Source organism: Rhamphochromis sp. 'chilingali' (assembly GCF_963969265.1).
Source record: "Rhamphochromis sp. 'chilingali' genome assembly, chromosome: 22".
NCBI lineage: Eukaryota > Metazoa > Chordata > Actinopteri > Cichliformes > Cichlidae > Rhamphochromis > Rhamphochromis sp. 'chilingali'.
Window position 1 is genome coordinate 17294061 of NC_137950.1, and position 19030 is coordinate 17313090.

Genomic DNA, 19030 nt, shown 5'->3' on the forward strand with positions numbered 1-19030 from the left:
TTTTATTGTTCCTACATCTGTGAGGTACTGTAACTGGCTCGCTTTTAACCCTAAAATCATATTGTGATGTTATTCTGACTCAAATGAAGTAAGTACAGTTTATTTGAATGGCACATTTTCAGTTCAATTGTATTTTTACAGCCCCAAATCACAGAAACAGTCACCTCAAGGTGCAAATTTAAAGACCCTACATTTAAAACCAAAGCGCTTTACAATAAATCAATGATAAGAACAATACATGAAAAGTAAAAGTTGAATAAATCTAAAATAAAAACGTTCCTAAAACACACTGTTCACATAAAACAGCATGGCACCACCAACCTACTCTCCAAATAGTTCCAGAGATCAACTGATTCCAAAAGCCTGACCAAAAAACGCAAATCTTTAGTTCAGATTTAAAGACAATCCCAGCCTTTGATTCTTGTCTGAGGTCATTCAGGAGATCATTACAGAGTCTTGGCGAAACAAGAGCAAAGGCACGACCCCCTTTTTGAAATAAGCTTCGATCGCAGGATGGTTAAGGCTGATTGGGGACTAAACCTTAATGATTTTGAGCAAGTGTATGGACGGAGCATATCTATCACATTCAAGACCATTGAAGTCTTTAAAGGCTTTAAATTTGTGTTGACATTTACTTCTTATTAAGCTTTTTGCGTGTGTATTTATTTGGCTGGGGCCCGTCACTGTAACTGAGATGCCCATCTGTTTAATGACATTTCCAGGTAACAATGAATCTGTCGAGGCTGCTAAAAATAAAAACGTCCAGATTGTCATTTATCATGATCAGAGCTTTTTATGCCAAATTATTTCGTAAGATATGTGTTAACAAGCTCAAAAAATCTGTTAATTGCATACAGGAAAAAAAACAAGCAGCTTCAAGATGAAGGACTAAGTAAAATTCCATTCCCTTAAGTGACAAGGGAGCCAGGCTGATCATTTAAACCTATAGGGAATAATAACAACAAGACATTTTGGGTTTTTTATGCCTTCAGTGCTCAGCTGTTTTGATTTAATAGCTGTTTTTTTAGCCAATTGAGTTACAACTGCCTTGATGGCTCAATTTCTAGCTTTAACACACTTTGATCATGTTCCCCAAAATGTAAAAAGTGCTGATGCAAACTGGGACACTTCCCACATATAAAGGCGCTGACTGACTCTGCTCTTTCTCTAAATGAGGAAATAGCCATTGATTGCAATAAAGAGCAAGAGAGACCTTTGAGTCGCTTGCAAAAAAAAAAAGAAGCAAAATTTGAATGTGGCTGGTGATTCACAGGTCTGTAATCAGGCTAGTGAGATGTGGACGGAATTACAACCACACTTTACTGAAGATTTCTTACAAATGAGGCGAGAGACGCATGGGCCCCGAGCCAACACAGAGTCTCATGGTTGCCCAACAGACATTCATTGTGCACTGCTCCATTTGCCTGTTATATCCCTGCTTGTATGTAGAGAGTGGAGCTGCATACATAACCTCACATAGAGAAAAACAGACGAGGGATTCATGCGTACGGGCACACACATGCTTCACGGTTTCCTTTGTGTTCACGAGTACGTATCGGCAGTTCAGCGACTACTCATGGATATGAGCTAAGGAGCTAAAGTAAAAGGGGGACAGAAAGCACAAAAGCAAAGCAAAAATAGATGGTGGAATACAATGACACAGAGAGCGGACACAATAACCACGGGGAGAGAGGGAGATGGGGGGGAAAGGGAGGAGAAAGGAATACAAAAGGACTAGGTAAAATATGTCATTATCCTCAACAGACAAAGATTTTCTGTCTTCCAGGACACAGAGATTCGTTTAGATCTTCACCAAACGTAGCAAGTGGTAGTGAAGTAGAGGGAGAAAAATGCTTTGGAAAACCTACCTCCTATATGTCATCAACTTGAAACCAAAGACTGTACATTATAACAACTTAAAAAATGAAATCCCTTTTATCTGAAGTCACGGTTTACAGGGCATTTTATCACCTGCCAAGAATTTCCCTGCGTGTTCTTATGTTGTACTGCACAACTAAAGGCTCCTATAGCAAGCGTGATACAACTGAGCCTTAGAAGAGGCGATGTTTTCCTTTTTTGTTGGGGTTTTGAGAAAAATAAAGCACATAAAGACTGAGCAGGTTATGAAATTAAATGTAATTAGCAGAAGGGTTGTGAGAATGCAAGTGATATCCAGTAAATAAAATGCTTCAATATTTGAGCCCATAGCAACACCGCAGGAGACGATGCATAGCAGAATAACGTAGCAACAAGAAGCTTTTCAACACTGAGTGCAGCCTTGACTTGACAGAATAAGCATCAACAGTGGTTGAAATAGACACTGAGAACTAAGCTGTACATTCCTGGTGTCTATCCTGAGGGTTACAGATGTTTGAGTTAAACTTACACAGATTTACTTTGACATTTCAAAGTATATAGATATAAACACATAAATATGCACATATATTGGCAATACTGTGACACTAAGAAGTCCATATGAACTTCATTTCCTCCATAATGTCATTGAAATAGGAAATTTTCACATTTTTTACATTCATTTATTCTGAAAATGTGATATCGGATATTTCAAACATTTATTGCTTTAATTTAGATGCATATAGCTTATAAATCATGAAGATAAAAAAAAAATCAGTATCTTAAGTTGGTGAGAGGTTGGGTATTTCTCATCATTGTTTAACAGACTCTCTAATAGGTTCAGGTCAGGTGATTTGGCTAGCCAGTCAAGCAGAGTTATGTCGACACATGGTGAGCAAACCATTTGGTAGTAGTTTTGGCACTGTGGGCAGGTACTTAGCCCTGCTGGCAAAGGAAATCAGCATCTCCGTGAAGCCCGTCACCAGGTAAAACCTCCTGGTAGATGTCTGGGTTGATTTTGGACTTAATAAAACATAATGGACTAACCAACACCAAGACATGGCACACCGAATGATCACAGACTGTGGAAACTTCACACTGGACTTCAAATCCCTGGCTTATGAGGCTAACTGCTTTTCCTCGAGATGCCTCAGACTTTGATTTCTAAATGGAATACAACATTTACTTTAATCTGAAAAGAGGACTTTTGGACCAATGAGCAACAGTTGGGTTCTTTTTCTCCTCACTCCAAGTAAAAAACTGCTGACATCACTGGTTCAGAAGTGATAAGATATTAGGAATGCAACAGCACAAGCCTCAGTGCACTCCCTGTCAAGTTCTGGAATCAACTTTTCGTCACAATCAAGAAAATCAAGATTGTAGTCATCCACGTTACTTGTGCACCTCTTCCCACCACACTTTTCCCGTCCAGTCAACTATCCATGAATACAGAAAGCTTTGATATGGCACTCAGAGAACAGCCAGTCTTTTCACCTTCTGCATTTTTCCCTCCTTCTGGAGAGTATCAGTGGCCGTCATCTGGACAACTGTAAAGTTGTCTTCCCCATGATTTTGTTGTGTGGACAGAACTATACTATGAGACAGATGCTATTCGTACGGTTTAAATTGTAATGTACTCAAACTTGAAAAGAATGAATCACGATAGTGGATTTCTGATTGGCTGATCATGGGCTACAAGCTGTCATTTTTCACACAGGCTTCATTCAAGTTTTGTTTTAGGAGAAAATCACTTTTGAATTTGTAGATGCTCTGACAATGATCAGCTGCTGTCATGGTTTGATAAATCTAGCTGTAAGATTTTCTGGTGAAGTACCTGGCTGTTAAAATGGCATTACTCACTGTAGAAGCGCAACATATTTTTATTTCAAATAACACTATTTCTGGCATTGTGAACTACTACCAAAGAGCTTTCTAAACTCTCACAAGTGATTTTGAGAAACACGACAAGGGCTTAAAGTTTGTAACCTGGATTTGTTGTTCAAGGTTATAGTTTGCATTATTATTTTGTATCACAGAGATTCCTAAAACATTAGCCAAAATCCATACTTGTTGCTTTCAAGCTCAATAAGCCCCGTAGAGTTGTGTTTTGGTGCCAGTGAAGTGCCACCTGCAGGCTTTACTAAAGGATTCAACAAGTGGGCCAAAATGTCAGCCCACTCTGCATGATGTCAACAAGTGGGCTAGAAACTTCTATAAAAAAAACAACACCAAATAAAACAGCATCAGCCACCAGTGAAAATTACGTTTACATTTCAAAGCTTCTATTAATGGAAGGCAGCTTTACTAAGTATGCTCTAGCTTGTGAAGCCTGCGCCCTTTTATACTATAGAGTACAAACAGATGCTTCCTGATGTTCACACAAGGGGGTTGCCCACTTTGGCAGCTTTCAGCTGTTTGGCAGCTCTTTGTGGAGTGATATAATTGACTGTGGAGCAGTGGATTATTCTGCAGGGGAAGTCAGAAGACTGTCTTTATGCTATTCCTCATGCCACAGCTGTTTTCTGGCCAAACAGGTTTACCACAGCGCCCATATTTGGGAAAATGAGAAAGGTAGCACAGCAGGGGTTTTTTTGTTTTAAAAAGGTGGTTTAACATCCAATTTCCAAACAGCTATGCAGGAAATATGTTGCCCTAAGCTAAAGAAAAATATATCACTTAATCACTGTCAGTGGAGTATTAGCCACTGACATGTCCGGCGACGAACACGGAGATAAGAAATAACTTGTAGTCATCCGGAACTGCTGTCCAAACATATGAGCCATAGCAGAAATGTTGAGAAATGAAGGTTCATGTTGTCATCGTGATACTTTGTCACTGCCCTCTGGAGAAGTAGGTTGAAAAAAGAACAGGAAGCTATCCAAAAATACTCTAATGGTGAGTCCAGTTATCGGAAGTGAAAATGCAACTGAGCCAGAATAGGGCACTAAAATGAAAGACCCCTACTGAAATCCCAAAATGCTCCCAACATCAGTGAGTTGAAAAAAAAAGTTACATTTTACGTAGTCATACCCAGTTCTAATGATTACACACACATCATGCTCCACCCACATAAAAAAAAAGAAAATCTGTGTGAAGTTCAGAACATGTCCCTTGTGGAATTGATCACGAAGCCTTCTTTCTTTACACAATGCAAAATATGCAAAATTCACAGCTCCCCTGCTTTAAACCCTATCTCCCTATAGCCTTTCCCTCACTTAGCCCTCTCCATCTGCCATCTCTCTCTTCTCACAACTCCTACTCTTCAATTTCCTGCTTTGTTGTGCTTCCCGCATTCACTTCCTTCCTTCGCCATCCTCTTCAACTTTATGTTGTTTTCAAAGCATTTCTCATCTTTTAATCCATTTCCTACCACATATATTTCCACTTGTCCTCGCAAACGTCATTCTCATCCCTGTACCCATCATATTTCCCCCTCTCAGTCTCTTTTTTTATTAGTATCTCCTCCTCCTTGCCTCCCTGCAGTGTTAAAGCTGTACCTGCGGCATTCTGCTCTCAGTATCCTCTCATCTAAATGGGATGTGTGGCCTTGTTATAACTGATTCCTCTAGACAAGAGGTGAGAGCTAACCTTTCTCCTGCTTCCACACCTCACCCGCTCCTGTTATTTGTTTTCATAACACAAATATGCTGTCCTCGGTCACAGCATCCATCAAAAAGCTTTAACATCCCAACTCTAGCAGACAAAACAAAATAAATTCTACGAAATGGAGCTCTGTCTTTAACGGTGCTTAAACCACTGTGTGAAAAAAAGAAAAACCTCCTCCGGAGGTAAGATTCATATCGGATTAATGCACAAGTGAAAGATAAAGACAAGAGGGGTGAAAATACTGAGAATATCCTCGGATATCTGCCTGTGCTAATGAATATGATTAATGTTAAGCTGCTAGAGTATCCACTTTCCATGTGGATATCGAAGGGAAAAAAATTATATTCTCAGCCCATGAGTTACAACAAAGCATATCAGACGAAATAGGTTTTCTTTACCAAGGCACACAGGTAGAGATGATAACTCGTTACTGTAGTCAAATACCATCCTTCCTGTTATAAAGGCCCAGAGAAAAAAGAAGCTCTTGTGGTACACTCATCGGGAGACTCACACGCATAACCTCACACAGCAGTACTCACTTATACAATTCCATAAATTCAAAAAGTGAACTTACGCGTCCGGAAGCGGTGGTGTGGGCGTGTGGCCGGGCCCTTGCCTGGGCGTCCATGATTCCAGCGTGACGTGGGCTTGACAGGGGCTGGCGGTTGAGAGGTGGTCGGCTGTACCTTAGCAGTGGCCTTCAGTGTAGCTGTAGTTGTAACAGATGTGGTAGTGGTGACGGTAGGAGAAGTCTGCCCTGGCTTGGAGTTGACAGCTCCATTACGTCCATTGCTGTTTCCCTTTCTCACATTACTTCGAGGGGTGACCTCCCTACCGCTGGATGGTGGAGTGAGTCGGGTGGCACGAGTAGCAGAAGTGGTAACAGTCCCGCTAACGCGGGTGCCAGCACGGTTATGAAGGTGTGGGGCACTGTTGCCATCTCCATTGGCAGTGCTGCCATTGGCCGAGTGATTAGCTGGAGGCCCTGATCTAGTTCTTGGCGCTGGGGCGGTACCGTCTGCAGATAGTGGCGTGGTAGTTGACACCATTGCTGTCGTAGAGGCTGCTAAAGTACTGGTGGCAGTGGAAATGTCAGGCCCCTTGGGCATGGCACTGGGTTTAGAGAGAAATATAGGATCCTGTCCAATGCTACCTTTAGGATCCACTAGATCAGTGGGGACATAGTCTTGGACGGATCCCACCACAATCCATTTTAGCAGCATAAGACTGAGTCCCAGTCCCACAAAGCCCATGACTAGGGGCACGGCACAGAGCCAGGTCTGCTGGCGAGGCCACACGGCACAGGGGCCACAGCGGAGAGGGCCGGGGGCTCGAGGAGATGCCTGTTCTGCCCCTGGTTCCTCCAGCGTCATGGCTGCTAGAGTACTTGCACCAGAACGATCGCTCATCCTGCTGGAGGTTTTTTTTTGTCTCTTTTAAGGTACTGGGAAGGTCAAACAGGTGGCCAAATTACACAATGGCATGTAAGAGGAAGGACAAGTGGTGCAGAAGAAATGCTGTGCATCTTAAGTAAATAGTACCCACACAATACCTGGTCTATATGCCTTCATGCAGCAACATAAAACACGTACTAATGCACAAGCACCCACAAGCAGAGCAGACACGAGATAGCCTAAGTTACTCAGTCACGTACTAGGTGTAGGCTTACTAATTAAAAGCTGGCACGGCACTCAAATGCATACACGAGCAATATAACCTACACTCCCTCTGGCGGACAACAAACCACATAAACTCACACAGACACAGAAATGCACAAGAATATACACACAAGCACACAGGTTATGGACAGGTGAGAGAGAGAGAGAGAGAGAGAGAGAGAGAGAGAGAGAGGCGGGGAAGAGGGAGGGGGGTCGGGGGAGGGCGCCTCACTGTAGTTTAGCGCTAACGAAGCGATGATAAATCCCAGGATGCTTCACTCCCTTGTTAAAAAGCCGACGCAAAAAAACGAAAGATATCGATCCGTTGCGTGGCGAGCTTCAGATTGGAGCTGTAAATCCATACGCGTGTGTGTTCGTGCGCAGACCAACAACCTGGGCTAAAGGCAGCACCCTTCTCCACTCAGCTGGATGATTATCGGCCGAATAAGGTCGGCAAAAGACAAATTCTTCAAATCACTCTACTCTTGGGTCTCATCGGAGTTTACTTTACATTAGAGCCTGTAGCTTATGTGCAGCCTACTAATGGGCTCCCTTTCCCACTTGCAATGTCTTTGTAGGCTGCTCCAACTTTGCCCCTCACAGCCCTTAGGAACGGCCACCCTTTCGGTCGCTCCAGCTGTCGATAATCCAAGCCGGTGAAAGCCACCGAAACTGAAACGAGGCAGGGCAGAAGGGGATCTGATGTGATCTGCCAATGAGACTGGGGCGGTGTTGCTGTTGGTGGTGCCCTGAGAAGCGGGCTAAATCCAATTGATCCTGGTCTAATCCATACGCTGACCACCCCGCGCTGATTTCCCGGAATGACAGCGGCGTGTCTCCAGAGCAGTCTGACTGCAGTCCGTCCCTGGGATAATAGATCCGGTGTTTGGTGGAGGAGAGAGAAGAGAAAGAAGAAGAAAAAAAACAGGAGCCCCTTACGATTCGTTTACCTTCGCTGCATTCCCACAGTGGTGCAAGCAGCAGAAAGGGAGACGGGTAGAAAAGAGGATGGGGAAGAGAGAGAGAGGGAGGAGGGGGGTACTGCTGCTCTGAAAAAATGATGCGGCGGCTGTTCTTGGAGGCTGCAGACTAGGGAGAGACAGAGAGTGAGGGGAGAGAGGAGGAAGGGGAGGGGAGGCTTGCTCAATCCGCGGTGAATGATGTGGGTTTCACGGCTCCTATCCCATCCGGCGCTCTCCTCCGGTTCATCGCCGTCCTCAATACTCCAAAGTGACGAATAGTCAGTGCCCCATCTTTCCCCGTAGACTCCACGGCTGTAGGTGTGCTCTGACTCCCTTATCAGCAAGAGAAGAGAAGAGGAAAAAAAGAGGAAGAAAGTGACAATTGTGGTGGGCAAAAGCAGAAAGATAGCGGGAAAAACAAGACAGAGCACAGATGCGTGTTGGCTAAAGCTCTGCAGCAGATGCAGATAGGAGGCAGAGGGAGGAGGCGGCGGCGGCGGCAGCAACAGCGGCGCGCACCACACACGCACGGCAACGAGAGAGGAGAGGCGCTACCATAGACACACCCCAGGGAGCGGTGGAGCGAGGGAGGGAAAGGATGAGAGGAGGAGGAGGGAGGCGCCACCCCGATGTCTTCCACCAGTGGCACACAAGAGCAAGCAAACCAAACACCGGGCTCATAATTTAGGCTATGGGCGAGTTGGAGCACTACTTCAACTTGATACTTCCGCGGGCAGTAGATGAATCCCGTATTTAACAGTTCACAGGGGACAGCGGTGCTTTAGGCACACAGCCAGCGTGGTTTTATGGCCAGTGCGACTTAGTGAAATGAAAAATGTGCGTTCGTACTTTTAGAAAGCCTACAGTTCAGCAGTGAGACGTAAAGTGCCCGAACCATCAAGGCCTTTGGGACCTGCTGTATGTAAAGCATAAATGCAACGCAAACAAACAAATGTGTGTGTGCACAAGTAAACTTGGACGACATAGGTTAAAGGCATTCAGCGAACTTGTATCGTCTTTTGAATTCTGAGATATAACCACCATTCGGCATCACTTGGAGCAGTCGTCTGTATTCTCTTCTTCGTTTTAAAATAGCTTGCAACTTTGTGGCAATAATTTCCTACTTGCGGGAGCTTTGGTTGTCACCAGAGACACATCACTGTTGCTGTTATTTTACTACAGTACCTTTTCCCTGTTCTTCCTCAATTAATTGCAGTTGTATTATCATTAATCAAAAAAGTGGCTAATTTTACACAGGTTGGACTCAGTTAAGAGTTACTCAGTCAGTTAGACGTCTCCAAGCCTGCAAATCGTCTCAGCTGTCCCCTTTTGTTATGTGCAGAGAAAGACGTTTGCAAATACAGAGACAGTCTTTAGTTTCACATGCACCGTTGCTTGCAGTAAGGACTGTGGTCTTATTTAAGGCTGCCATCTGCTTCTTTGTATCATGATTGATTCTTTTTTAAATAGAGAAACGGGAGTAGTCGACAAAATCAAGAAAACCGTTTATCATTTCGAAATGTGGGTGCATCTATATTGCTGTACATTTGAAAAGAAGGCTGAAAATGGGTGCGTGTCTTTGTCTAAGTATAAAAGGAAGTGAGAAGGAAAGGACCAAGATAAAGGGGTGTCTTGGTCCTTGATGTGATTCATCAAGTATCCAAAACTCACAACAACTCAGAAAACCCTCCAAAAACTTAAACATCTGATATTGCATTCTGTCTTCTTGCATATGGCAAAAAGTCACATTTTAAACTTCTTTTTTTTTCTTTACATATTCCTTTACATTTTAAGCTGCTGCCAAAGCGGTTCCGCTTTTTTATGGACAATAACAACTTCCGTGACCCCGAAGTTTGCTTTTCATTTCATTTTCATAAACAACAGGAAATGACACAACCACAAGCTCCTTTTATATTCTTGCAGTGATCACATTTTTCATTTGTGGCTTTGCTAATGTTCACGATGAGTCTGACTGCACTGTTTACTGCTTTAGGCGCAGAGGTAATGTCCCGCTCTGAAGATGCTTTTGAACTTGACAGGCTGTCGACAGTCATTCTCTCCCAGGAATATACTGTGCTTCTTACCCCTCTCAAGTATTTGAAGATTCTTAAGAAGTGGAAAAAATGTGAAGATTTCCAGCAGAGGAATCTATTCAAGTCATTGAAATGTTGGTTCCATTTCTGTACGAGTTTCTTTTTGTTTTTGAATAAAGTTTCAATGAGACTTTATTAGACTTATTAGAGTATTATAACACCACATAATGTTTCATATACTATTTCCCAATATTCACTCATACATTACTAATACTGTAAATGCAAATACATTTTAAAATGAATAAATTCAACCTGTAAAAAGCTGTTGTCACAAATGCCACAACTAAAGCATGTGCTCTGGACTTCAGCTTGTATTATGTAATGTAATTATAAATTATTTTATATAAGAAACTAAAAGTGGTCAAATGAAACTTTTAAACAACTGTTTATTTATGTTTAGTTTTTGTACGTTTCTTATCAAAGTGAGTCTTGAAAAATAAAAGTGAAAAAATAAATAATAAGCATAGTGGATATACTGATGCTGTCACTTTGGTTGCAGTTCTGTACGTGGGGTAGGTACCAAACTATACGCTCTATAATGATTAACGGTTCAAGCCCTCTGAATGCAACATCCAGTGATGTCCTGTACTTGTAAGCAGGGACCAGAAAATTCCTTTCTGTTATGCAGAAAAGGCCATTAAGCTCACTGGCTGTGATGAACATCCATTGACGTAAGTTAAAGTTCATCTTGTTGCCATTTGGCTTATCCTGGCTGTGGAGGTTTGTCATTAGAAGCAGATATCATTTTATCTGGTGTATTCCCCTGGGTATCTCCTTGCCCAAGAATATTAGTGGTTCTATGAACCTTTTGCTCAGATGAAGGGTTACATTTGTGTCAGTCATCCTGTCTAAAACATGTCTAGTCTGTTTTCGACTCCGGCCAGTGTGCCTCTTGAGCATGACGATGTGTGTGTAAGGTCAATAGGTAATGGGTGAATTTACACTCTCTGCAACCTTCACACCACTATAAAAATAGCTTATAGGCTTCTTTCACTAACCTTCTTCACTTTGAGAGCATAAACTATGGCAACCTTTATCTCCGTATTGATTATTGCTCTCTGTATAATATTAAAAATCAATGTATTTTCTCTCTGAAAGTGTCTGCATTCAAGGAGCTCTAGGGAGCTACTATTTAACAAGACTGATCAGGACATACAAACACATTCTATAACACACTGAGAAAGACTTCTCAAACCAAAATAGAGGAAATACATTTATAATGTGGTGTCTTTTCCTTTGATAACGTCCTGTGCAGCTTCCTTCCTGCATGTGTGTGGTTTCAGAAAAGGTGAACGCAGTTTTAGAGTGTCCCCAATCCAAACCTGTAAAATAGGATTAGTGCTTAATGGGGTTCGCTAGTTTCTACTAGTGCTTCAGTGAGATGCTTAGTACTATCCCTCTTTGATTAATGCATTTGGCAAGATCCCTACCTGACCTCTGGAAGCAGGCTTTCACGAAGCACAAGAAAAGTTTTCCTCGGGTTATGAAAATAATTAGCTGGCACTTATATTGCAGGGAAATTCAATTTCAGGACTTCCTCTCTTAGCCACAGAAACCCATGCAAGTCCCTGGTTGCAGCGTCTCCTAAGTATGCCCCTCAGTTTATCTCAAAAAATTTGGACTTTTCTTATCTATGTGTCGCCGCATTTTACCCCACGACCTTCAACACTCAGTTAGACAACCTTATGAGTGTTAATCAGGAGAATCCACACTGTGCTGCTTGGCTACATGCATTCCTAATACTTGGAAATCACAGCTCTTGTGGGATCAGTGCACTTCAAATATACTTGAGATTTTGTTCACAGGCAGGTTTTCATTTGAATGTCAAATGGGTTACCTGTCAGAGCAGAACTTAGAAGTGGGGGTGCCCACTGCAGTGGAGTGCAAAGTATCTCGTTGGGCAATCTCCACATCTAAAGAATAGCCGGAGAATTCCTGCTAAATGGGAGGTCCAGGTTTTCTCGGTTTTTAAAAAACTTTTGTGATATACAACAAAAGCGAGTGGGATTAGAGCTTTTAAAATTTTTATTTTATTTTTTAATGAGGTTTTGCTTGTGACATTAAGAACATAACACGCAGGAACTGTTAACGAGTATACAAGTTAAAAAGGCAAATTGAAAGCATGTCATAGCCAAATCCATGCCATTCAAGCTACTGTTAGTCATCCCATAACCCAACAGAGAAAGAAAGCTTTTTTAGTGTGTTGTTGAACTTCTGCATCATGCTCTCAGTTGATAGTCTATCAGTGGCGAGTGTAAAAAGCCCTTACGTATTGGTGACAGGTAAGAGGTGAAGATCAGCAGCAGCACCTGCAAGAGTGCAGAAAAAAAAAATATCAAAAGCGCTGTCCATGGTGCTGATTCTTAAAAAAAAAGTGACCAGCAAATAATCAACCAACCATTATCAGTAAATAAGCTATAATAAGACAATGCACAGTCTCAAGTGCTGTTTCTTCTTAATTTGACTTATAATATTATATTTTAATGATGTATGCATGATTAAATAACAACATCAGCGTTATGGTACCACAATAAATACAGTAATATCGCGCAAGGCATCAAAGTTCATTATAAATACATCTTAGAAACATGATGTGAAGTAATCTTATCATTGGGGTGTAGCAGGCAGACAATATTACATGTGTAGGAGTAATTAAATCATCTGTCCCCAACTGCAAACACCACATCATCATCTATTCTATATTGTTGAGGCAGCCGAGTCATAAGCCTACAAATGGGATCAGCTGTTCTCAGCTGTTGTTGCCAAACGCAGTGGACCTCCAACATTGCTGCCAGTGGGCACATTGCATCGTTCAGTTCCAAGGCCTCCTCTTTACCCCGAAATGAGAGGGTGGAGAGGTGTAACCCAGCTGGGGACAGTTGCACATGCTCTGTGATTTCAGTTTGAATGTGTCAACAGCGATATGTTTTGCCCATAGTGAAATTCACTTCTGTTTACATTGCAACTCTATGACTTTTGCCAGGGTGGATGGATCTTTATTCCCTTTGAGTATATATGCATTTCCAGCAAAACACTGGCTGAATAGCGAAGGGAATGGAACTCAACTGTGGTTCTTGTCTCATCTGGCACTTTCTGGGTATATGTTCCTATTATCTTATTTCCAATAAGTTCAAAAAAGAAAACAGAATCACAGTACTGCTAATAGGATTTCTCACTGTTTTCTTAGTATCATTAGATATTAGTACAAAGCACAGACCATTGATGTTTCAGTCATTAAAAAACAGCAGGATGTTGTTGTTTTTTTAAAATACTAAATACTTTTAAAAATCCATACACTTTTGTTATGTTATTAATTCATGCATTGGCTTTGCTGCGCTGTTAAACAGTCAGGGACATAAAGAGCAAATTGATTGCAATGTAGCAAACATTATCCTGTGTTTTTCTTTAAACACAATTTACAGGAATTTTGCTTTTTGCATGCAGTGTTTATGAGAGTGTCCTTCACACATAAATCCTTAAACAGCCAATACTTTGATTCGCTTCCCTTGATTAGCCACCAGTTACTTAGCTGCTAACGCTAAGCCGACCTTCAATGACTTATTGACGAAAGCTCTATCTGCAACTATTTTGTGTCTTACTCAAAGGGTGGCCGTGTCTCTGGGGAGCGTAATCACTGGATGGTAAATCTTTGGAGAGAAGCAACTGCATTTCCTTGAGGTAATATTAGGCTCTCCATTCTGTCCCTTTGTATTGCTGCCTTTATCCTACCCAATGGTTGATTTGAAGAAACAATTTCCAAGACAATAATTTCTTTTGATACCAACGGACTTTAAAATCAACCAATTTCCAGAGTCAGGATTACAAAGGAGCATGTTAAACATGTCTTTTTCCACAGATTTGTTTCCAAGAATGCAACCTCATGTCGTGCATATGTCAAAGTTTACCATGAAGAAAACAACATTACTGTTGAAAGCACAACAATCAATCCTAAATACCATTAATTCAAGCTGGAGGACAGCACCACACAAATATGTTCGCAGTTCACACTTCCCCTGTGAGAATAATTTGGGAAACACTAGCATTATGTTTTATTCAAACCCTGCTTAATAATACACGAGATATTGCATGATTTGGTTGTGTGATTCAGTGTGTGTGTGTGTGTTTCATGGATTTTCTTAATTGGCTAGAGAATGTAGCCTCGTGACCACTGTGACTGTGATACTGGAGATATAATGAGAAAAACTCATGGACTGAAGTGTAAGGCAGATTGGTGCTCAATGAAACTAGACTGATCCAGTTTTCAAAATCTGCTGTTTGATTCAGGCTGATTTGAACTGTGGAAATGCTGGACAACATGCCTTCAAAGAGTCCAAGAGCTGAGCTGTCTGCCTCGCCAAATATACATTGTTGAACAGTCATTCAAAGTCTTTCAAGCCAGGAAGTGACTGTGTTCACAGTATGTCAGTATGATTTGTATTTCACAACTGCCATTTGTGGCGAACCACCTACGCTTTAAAGTACCTGTGACCGCTTTCTATTTTCATGATAGTGTATATCTACAATTATTGTACTAAGACATGTCAGTTGGATTGTGAGTAGATTTATAGTTTTATGATCAAACTGTTGAGGACTTATAATATAAAAAGGCACCATGAAGAGAAACAATGATGATGTATTATGGTGATGTTGAATGCTAATGAGTTGTTGAATATGACCAAAATATGAAACATGAAAAACAAAGTGGATTTCTTTCTTTCTTTCTTTCTTTCTTTCTTTCTTTCTTTCTTTCTTTCTTTCTTTCTTTCTTTCTTTCTTTCTTTCTTTCTTTCTTGTCACATTGCAATTTATTCTAACTTTTGCTTAACACTACAAAGAGTCTATAGCTATATATGTTGTTTCACGTTGTCACTAAACTGCGTTGCGAAAGAAGCATAATTAGCACTCAAAGCGGCATCTTTTTCATGAATTGCACTTTCATAACCTAACAGGAAAATGATGAAAATATATTTTTTCTCTGACACAAAATCAAATTGGTTTTGAAATGTTAAATGAAAGCTTATTTTCTTACAAGTTTCACACTTTTCATACGAGCAGTATTGTGACGCTAAATGTTGCTACCTTTCAGTGGCTTAAACCATCAAAGATTCTCTGTCTTTGTGCATCGCTAAGAAATGTCTCAGTGATACACAAAGAATATACATCGTTCTAATAATTGCACAGACCTTTATGTAGGGAAGATGCATAAAGCTTCTACTGGAGGGCTGCTGGTTTGCTGAATCAAAATGACATTTCACACATACAGTCGCCAACCTGATTCATAGTGAGTTTCAATGGCTGCCCCCGCCCGCCTGCCCACACACACACACACAAATCCCACCCCAGAGTGTGTCACCTGTCCTCCTACATTAGAGTCTGTCATGTTGCCCATAATACCACAGCAATCCACAGTGTGGTTTTAAACAGGAGAGGCATGAATGCGAGGCTTCCTGTTGCTATGTAAATTTACAGAAAGAATTCCACTTACTGGAAACGTCCTGTACAAATATGTCACACAATCAGTGACAAAGTCATAACTGCAGTTATGACTTTTTAATGCCATAATACTGTTCAAGATTAGATAAATTCTTTTTCTGCATCAACTGGAGTTTAGTGTGTGTCTGTTTTTTGTTTTAGTCCATGCAAACGGATCTTTTTTTCTAGACTTGTAACTCAGTCCCAGATGAGAATATGATATAGCAATAAAAACAATATAAACACAAAGACATCTGACTTATAACACTTATGAAAATATAAAAAATAACATCACTATGATGATGAGTATTGCTAAATGATGTCATGATTATTTCCACTTTTTGCTTTAGTTTGTTCAACAGTCCAAAACACATGCTGAGTTTACAAAAACAAGCCTACAAAGGCAGCAAATATTCACAGTTGGCTCTAAAACCAAAGAATGACCAGGATGATTAACTCTTTTTTTGAAACAACTGGTGATTAATTAATATTTTCTAGTAATGATTAGTTAATCATTTATCCTCAGCTGACAATTATATTTATTATACCCTTATCCCAGCACTAAATCATTTTGTACAACTAAAATGCTAAAACATTCTCTCATGATTCACATACAGCCGGAGGAGCAATGAGATCTTTAAAACTCAACCCACAGTAATCAGCGTATTTCAAACCGTTACAGCCTCGGTGATCATCACCTCGTCAGCTGCGAGGAACGCTGCTGCTTTACATCTACAGCAGAAGACATTATTATTTACAATCATTCTCCTACGTGTCTCCTACACGACATCGGTTTGACGTAAAAGCACACATGCAGAGAGACCAGTAAAATATGAGTCATTCTTTTTCCACACTTGCAGTCTCAGATCGGCCATATTAAACACCGCTCACTGATGGAAGGATGAAACATTAAACAGAGTATTATTGATTAAAACCATGAGTATAATTTAATATGCAAGTGTGACTTTTTTCTTTTACCTTCTTGGTGCACAACTGAAAGAAAGACTGACTGACTGAATGTTGAGTTTGAGTTTGCTTTTTTTGTCAACAGCTTCTCTTGGCAGTATCTGAAGTGTACCTCAGTGTGCAAACCTGTGCTGTGTGAAAAAAACCTTGCAGAAGAGTTTCTGAAAAGCAGATTCACTGTAGAGAGGATTAGGATATATACATTCACTAACAGCTTTATTAGGTTAATCATGCCAGTACTGGGTTAGGCCTTCAAAGCTGCTTTAATTTTGGTGGCATAGACTCAACAAGTTGCTGGCAACAGTCCTCTGAGATTTCGGTCCATATTGACACGATAGCATCACACAGCTGCTGCTGATTTGTTGGCTGTACATCCATAGTGTGAATCTCCCATCCACCACATCCCAAAGGAGCTCCATTGGATTGAGATCTTGTGATTGTTGAGGCCATTTGAGTACAGGGAACTCATTGACATGTTCAAGAAATTGGTTTGACACCATTTCACCAATAGCAGCAGTCAGAACTGTTGATATCATGCAGGGCGGATCTACAGTTGTTGTTTACACCACATTTTCACCCTATCACCCAAAGGTTGCTTCAGAAATCGAGAATCATCAAACCAGGCGTCAATTTGAAGTCTTCCGTTCTGACAAGCGGTTCATTGAGTTCCTGTTGACTTCTTATGATCTCAAAGCAGCCTGACCATCTTCTTCTGACCTCTGATTGTCATGGTCTGTGGGAGTGTCCAGGGTTTTTCCACCTGTAGGCTGCCGGTCTCCACTCCACCCATTTGGGGTGGAGCTTCCTACTTCTCACCTGGGCCTCATCTACAAGCATTCAGCAGGAGGAATTCTTAAACCAGAGCAACCGGCCACTCCTTGCCTGTTTATTATGTGCCTTCTGGTGGTAACAAAGCAGCTCTCTTCTGAAATTGTGTTATCTGACTTTTCCTCGTGTAACCTTGTCCTTCCTGTGTACAGAGGGTGTCGATTCCCGCAAATTGGACTCACCTGGAGTGAACTTTCATTCCTCTGCTCTGGAAATATCTGACTGCTTTTCCTGCCTGCTTGTCTGCCCTCCAGCCTGCCACTGCACACCGGATACTCTGGCTGCTGAACAGCCTCTGGATACTCCTACAGACTTCCCCTCCTCAGTGCTTTCTGAACCCGGACCTGTAAGTTAGGAGTGCAAACTCACCAGTAAACTCTCCTCTGTGATCTGCTCATTACCTCAAAACAATAACCACTTCTCCATCCTCTTGCAGAACCTTCCTCGTTCCTCGCTGCAACCCCCTGTGATTCTGTCCCTGGGATCCCCTTTCCAATACCAGTTGCCATTTTGTCCCCGCAACTATACCTAGCCCAGGTCCCCTCTCCCTTATAACTTTTGTGTTTTAATAAAAACTCTTTTCCAGTCTGTAGTGTGTCTGCAAACTGCTTGGTTTATGACACTGATATCATTGAGGCATTTTTAAACATTTTGTTTGGACTTCTTGTTTTTAATTCAGTTAGTTTCCAGAGTAGGTTTGCTCATCTTACTTCAGTTCTTATTGCTGTAGTTTCAGTTTAGTTTTTTAATATTAATGTACGGAGGGCATATGAGGAGGCAGGATTTAGGATCAATGGTATTTCAATAGAAACAGAACTTTCTGAAAGCAGTTGATTTACAGTCTTGAGGACATCAAAATTCTCAATGAACGTGTTATTTCACTATCAGGGGCCACATTGTCAATTACATTTGACAACATGTTATGTAAGAGAGTGGCAGATGGAATAAGCATGGATCTGAGGCTGCAGTTGGGAAACTCTGTGAGGACTGGTGGTGGCTCCCAGGCTGATCAGACACCCATATACTAATGAGGGGTGTCAGAACTTAGGAAGGGAAAGAGAAGATGGACAAAAATGAAGACAAACCACCTGTACTCCTGGAATGCTAATATAGTGTAAAAGGTCAGAATCTGAAATTCAGGTAAATTATTTCCAATAAAGTTTCAGCAGGAAAGCTGTGAGAACAAATTTAATCTAATAGTTACCAAAAATAAAGTGATTTTCTGTATAGTTATTGGAGTTAGTTTCACAAAAACACAAAAAATTCTAGTATCATTTGAGTTATCTAAAATACTTCTTCCAAAGCTAATTAAAAGTTTTACTTTTACTACTAGTTTTAATTAACTATAGTTACAATGTTGGGAAAATCTCAGTAGACCAGCAGTTTCTGAGATACTCAAAATACTCTATGCAAGTCACTTTCATCATCATCATCATCATCATCATCATCATCATCATCATCATCATCATCATCATCATCATAATAATTACAGGGTTAAAAACTGTTAAAAAGAGTTAAAAACAATAAGAATATATTGTTTATATATTGATATTCCTATCAAGCAAAAAAAATGCAATATTTATAATTCAAG

General features: G+C 41.0%; 1 protein-coding gene across 2 annotated transcripts in view; it reads right to left on the minus strand.

Annotated features, from left to right (window-relative positions):
- The window catches only part of nrg3b (neuregulin 3b), a 283520-nt gene that overhangs the window by 231506 nt on the left and 32984 nt on the right, over nt 1-19030 (minus strand). Inside the window, exons 2-3 of one of the 2 annotated variants that reach the window (XM_080873085.1) lie at nt 12443-12482; nt 6035-8413 (exon numbers count right to left, since the gene is read on the minus strand). In XM_080873085.1, the coding sequence (XP_080729211.1) occupies nt 6035-6869 (835 nt within the window). In that variant the 5' untranslated portion in view covers nt 6870-8413; nt 12443-12482. Of the gene's footprint in view, nt 1-6034; nt 8494-12442; nt 12483-19030 lie in introns of those variants that run through there. The other variant, XM_080873084.1, reaches the window with a different exon arrangement.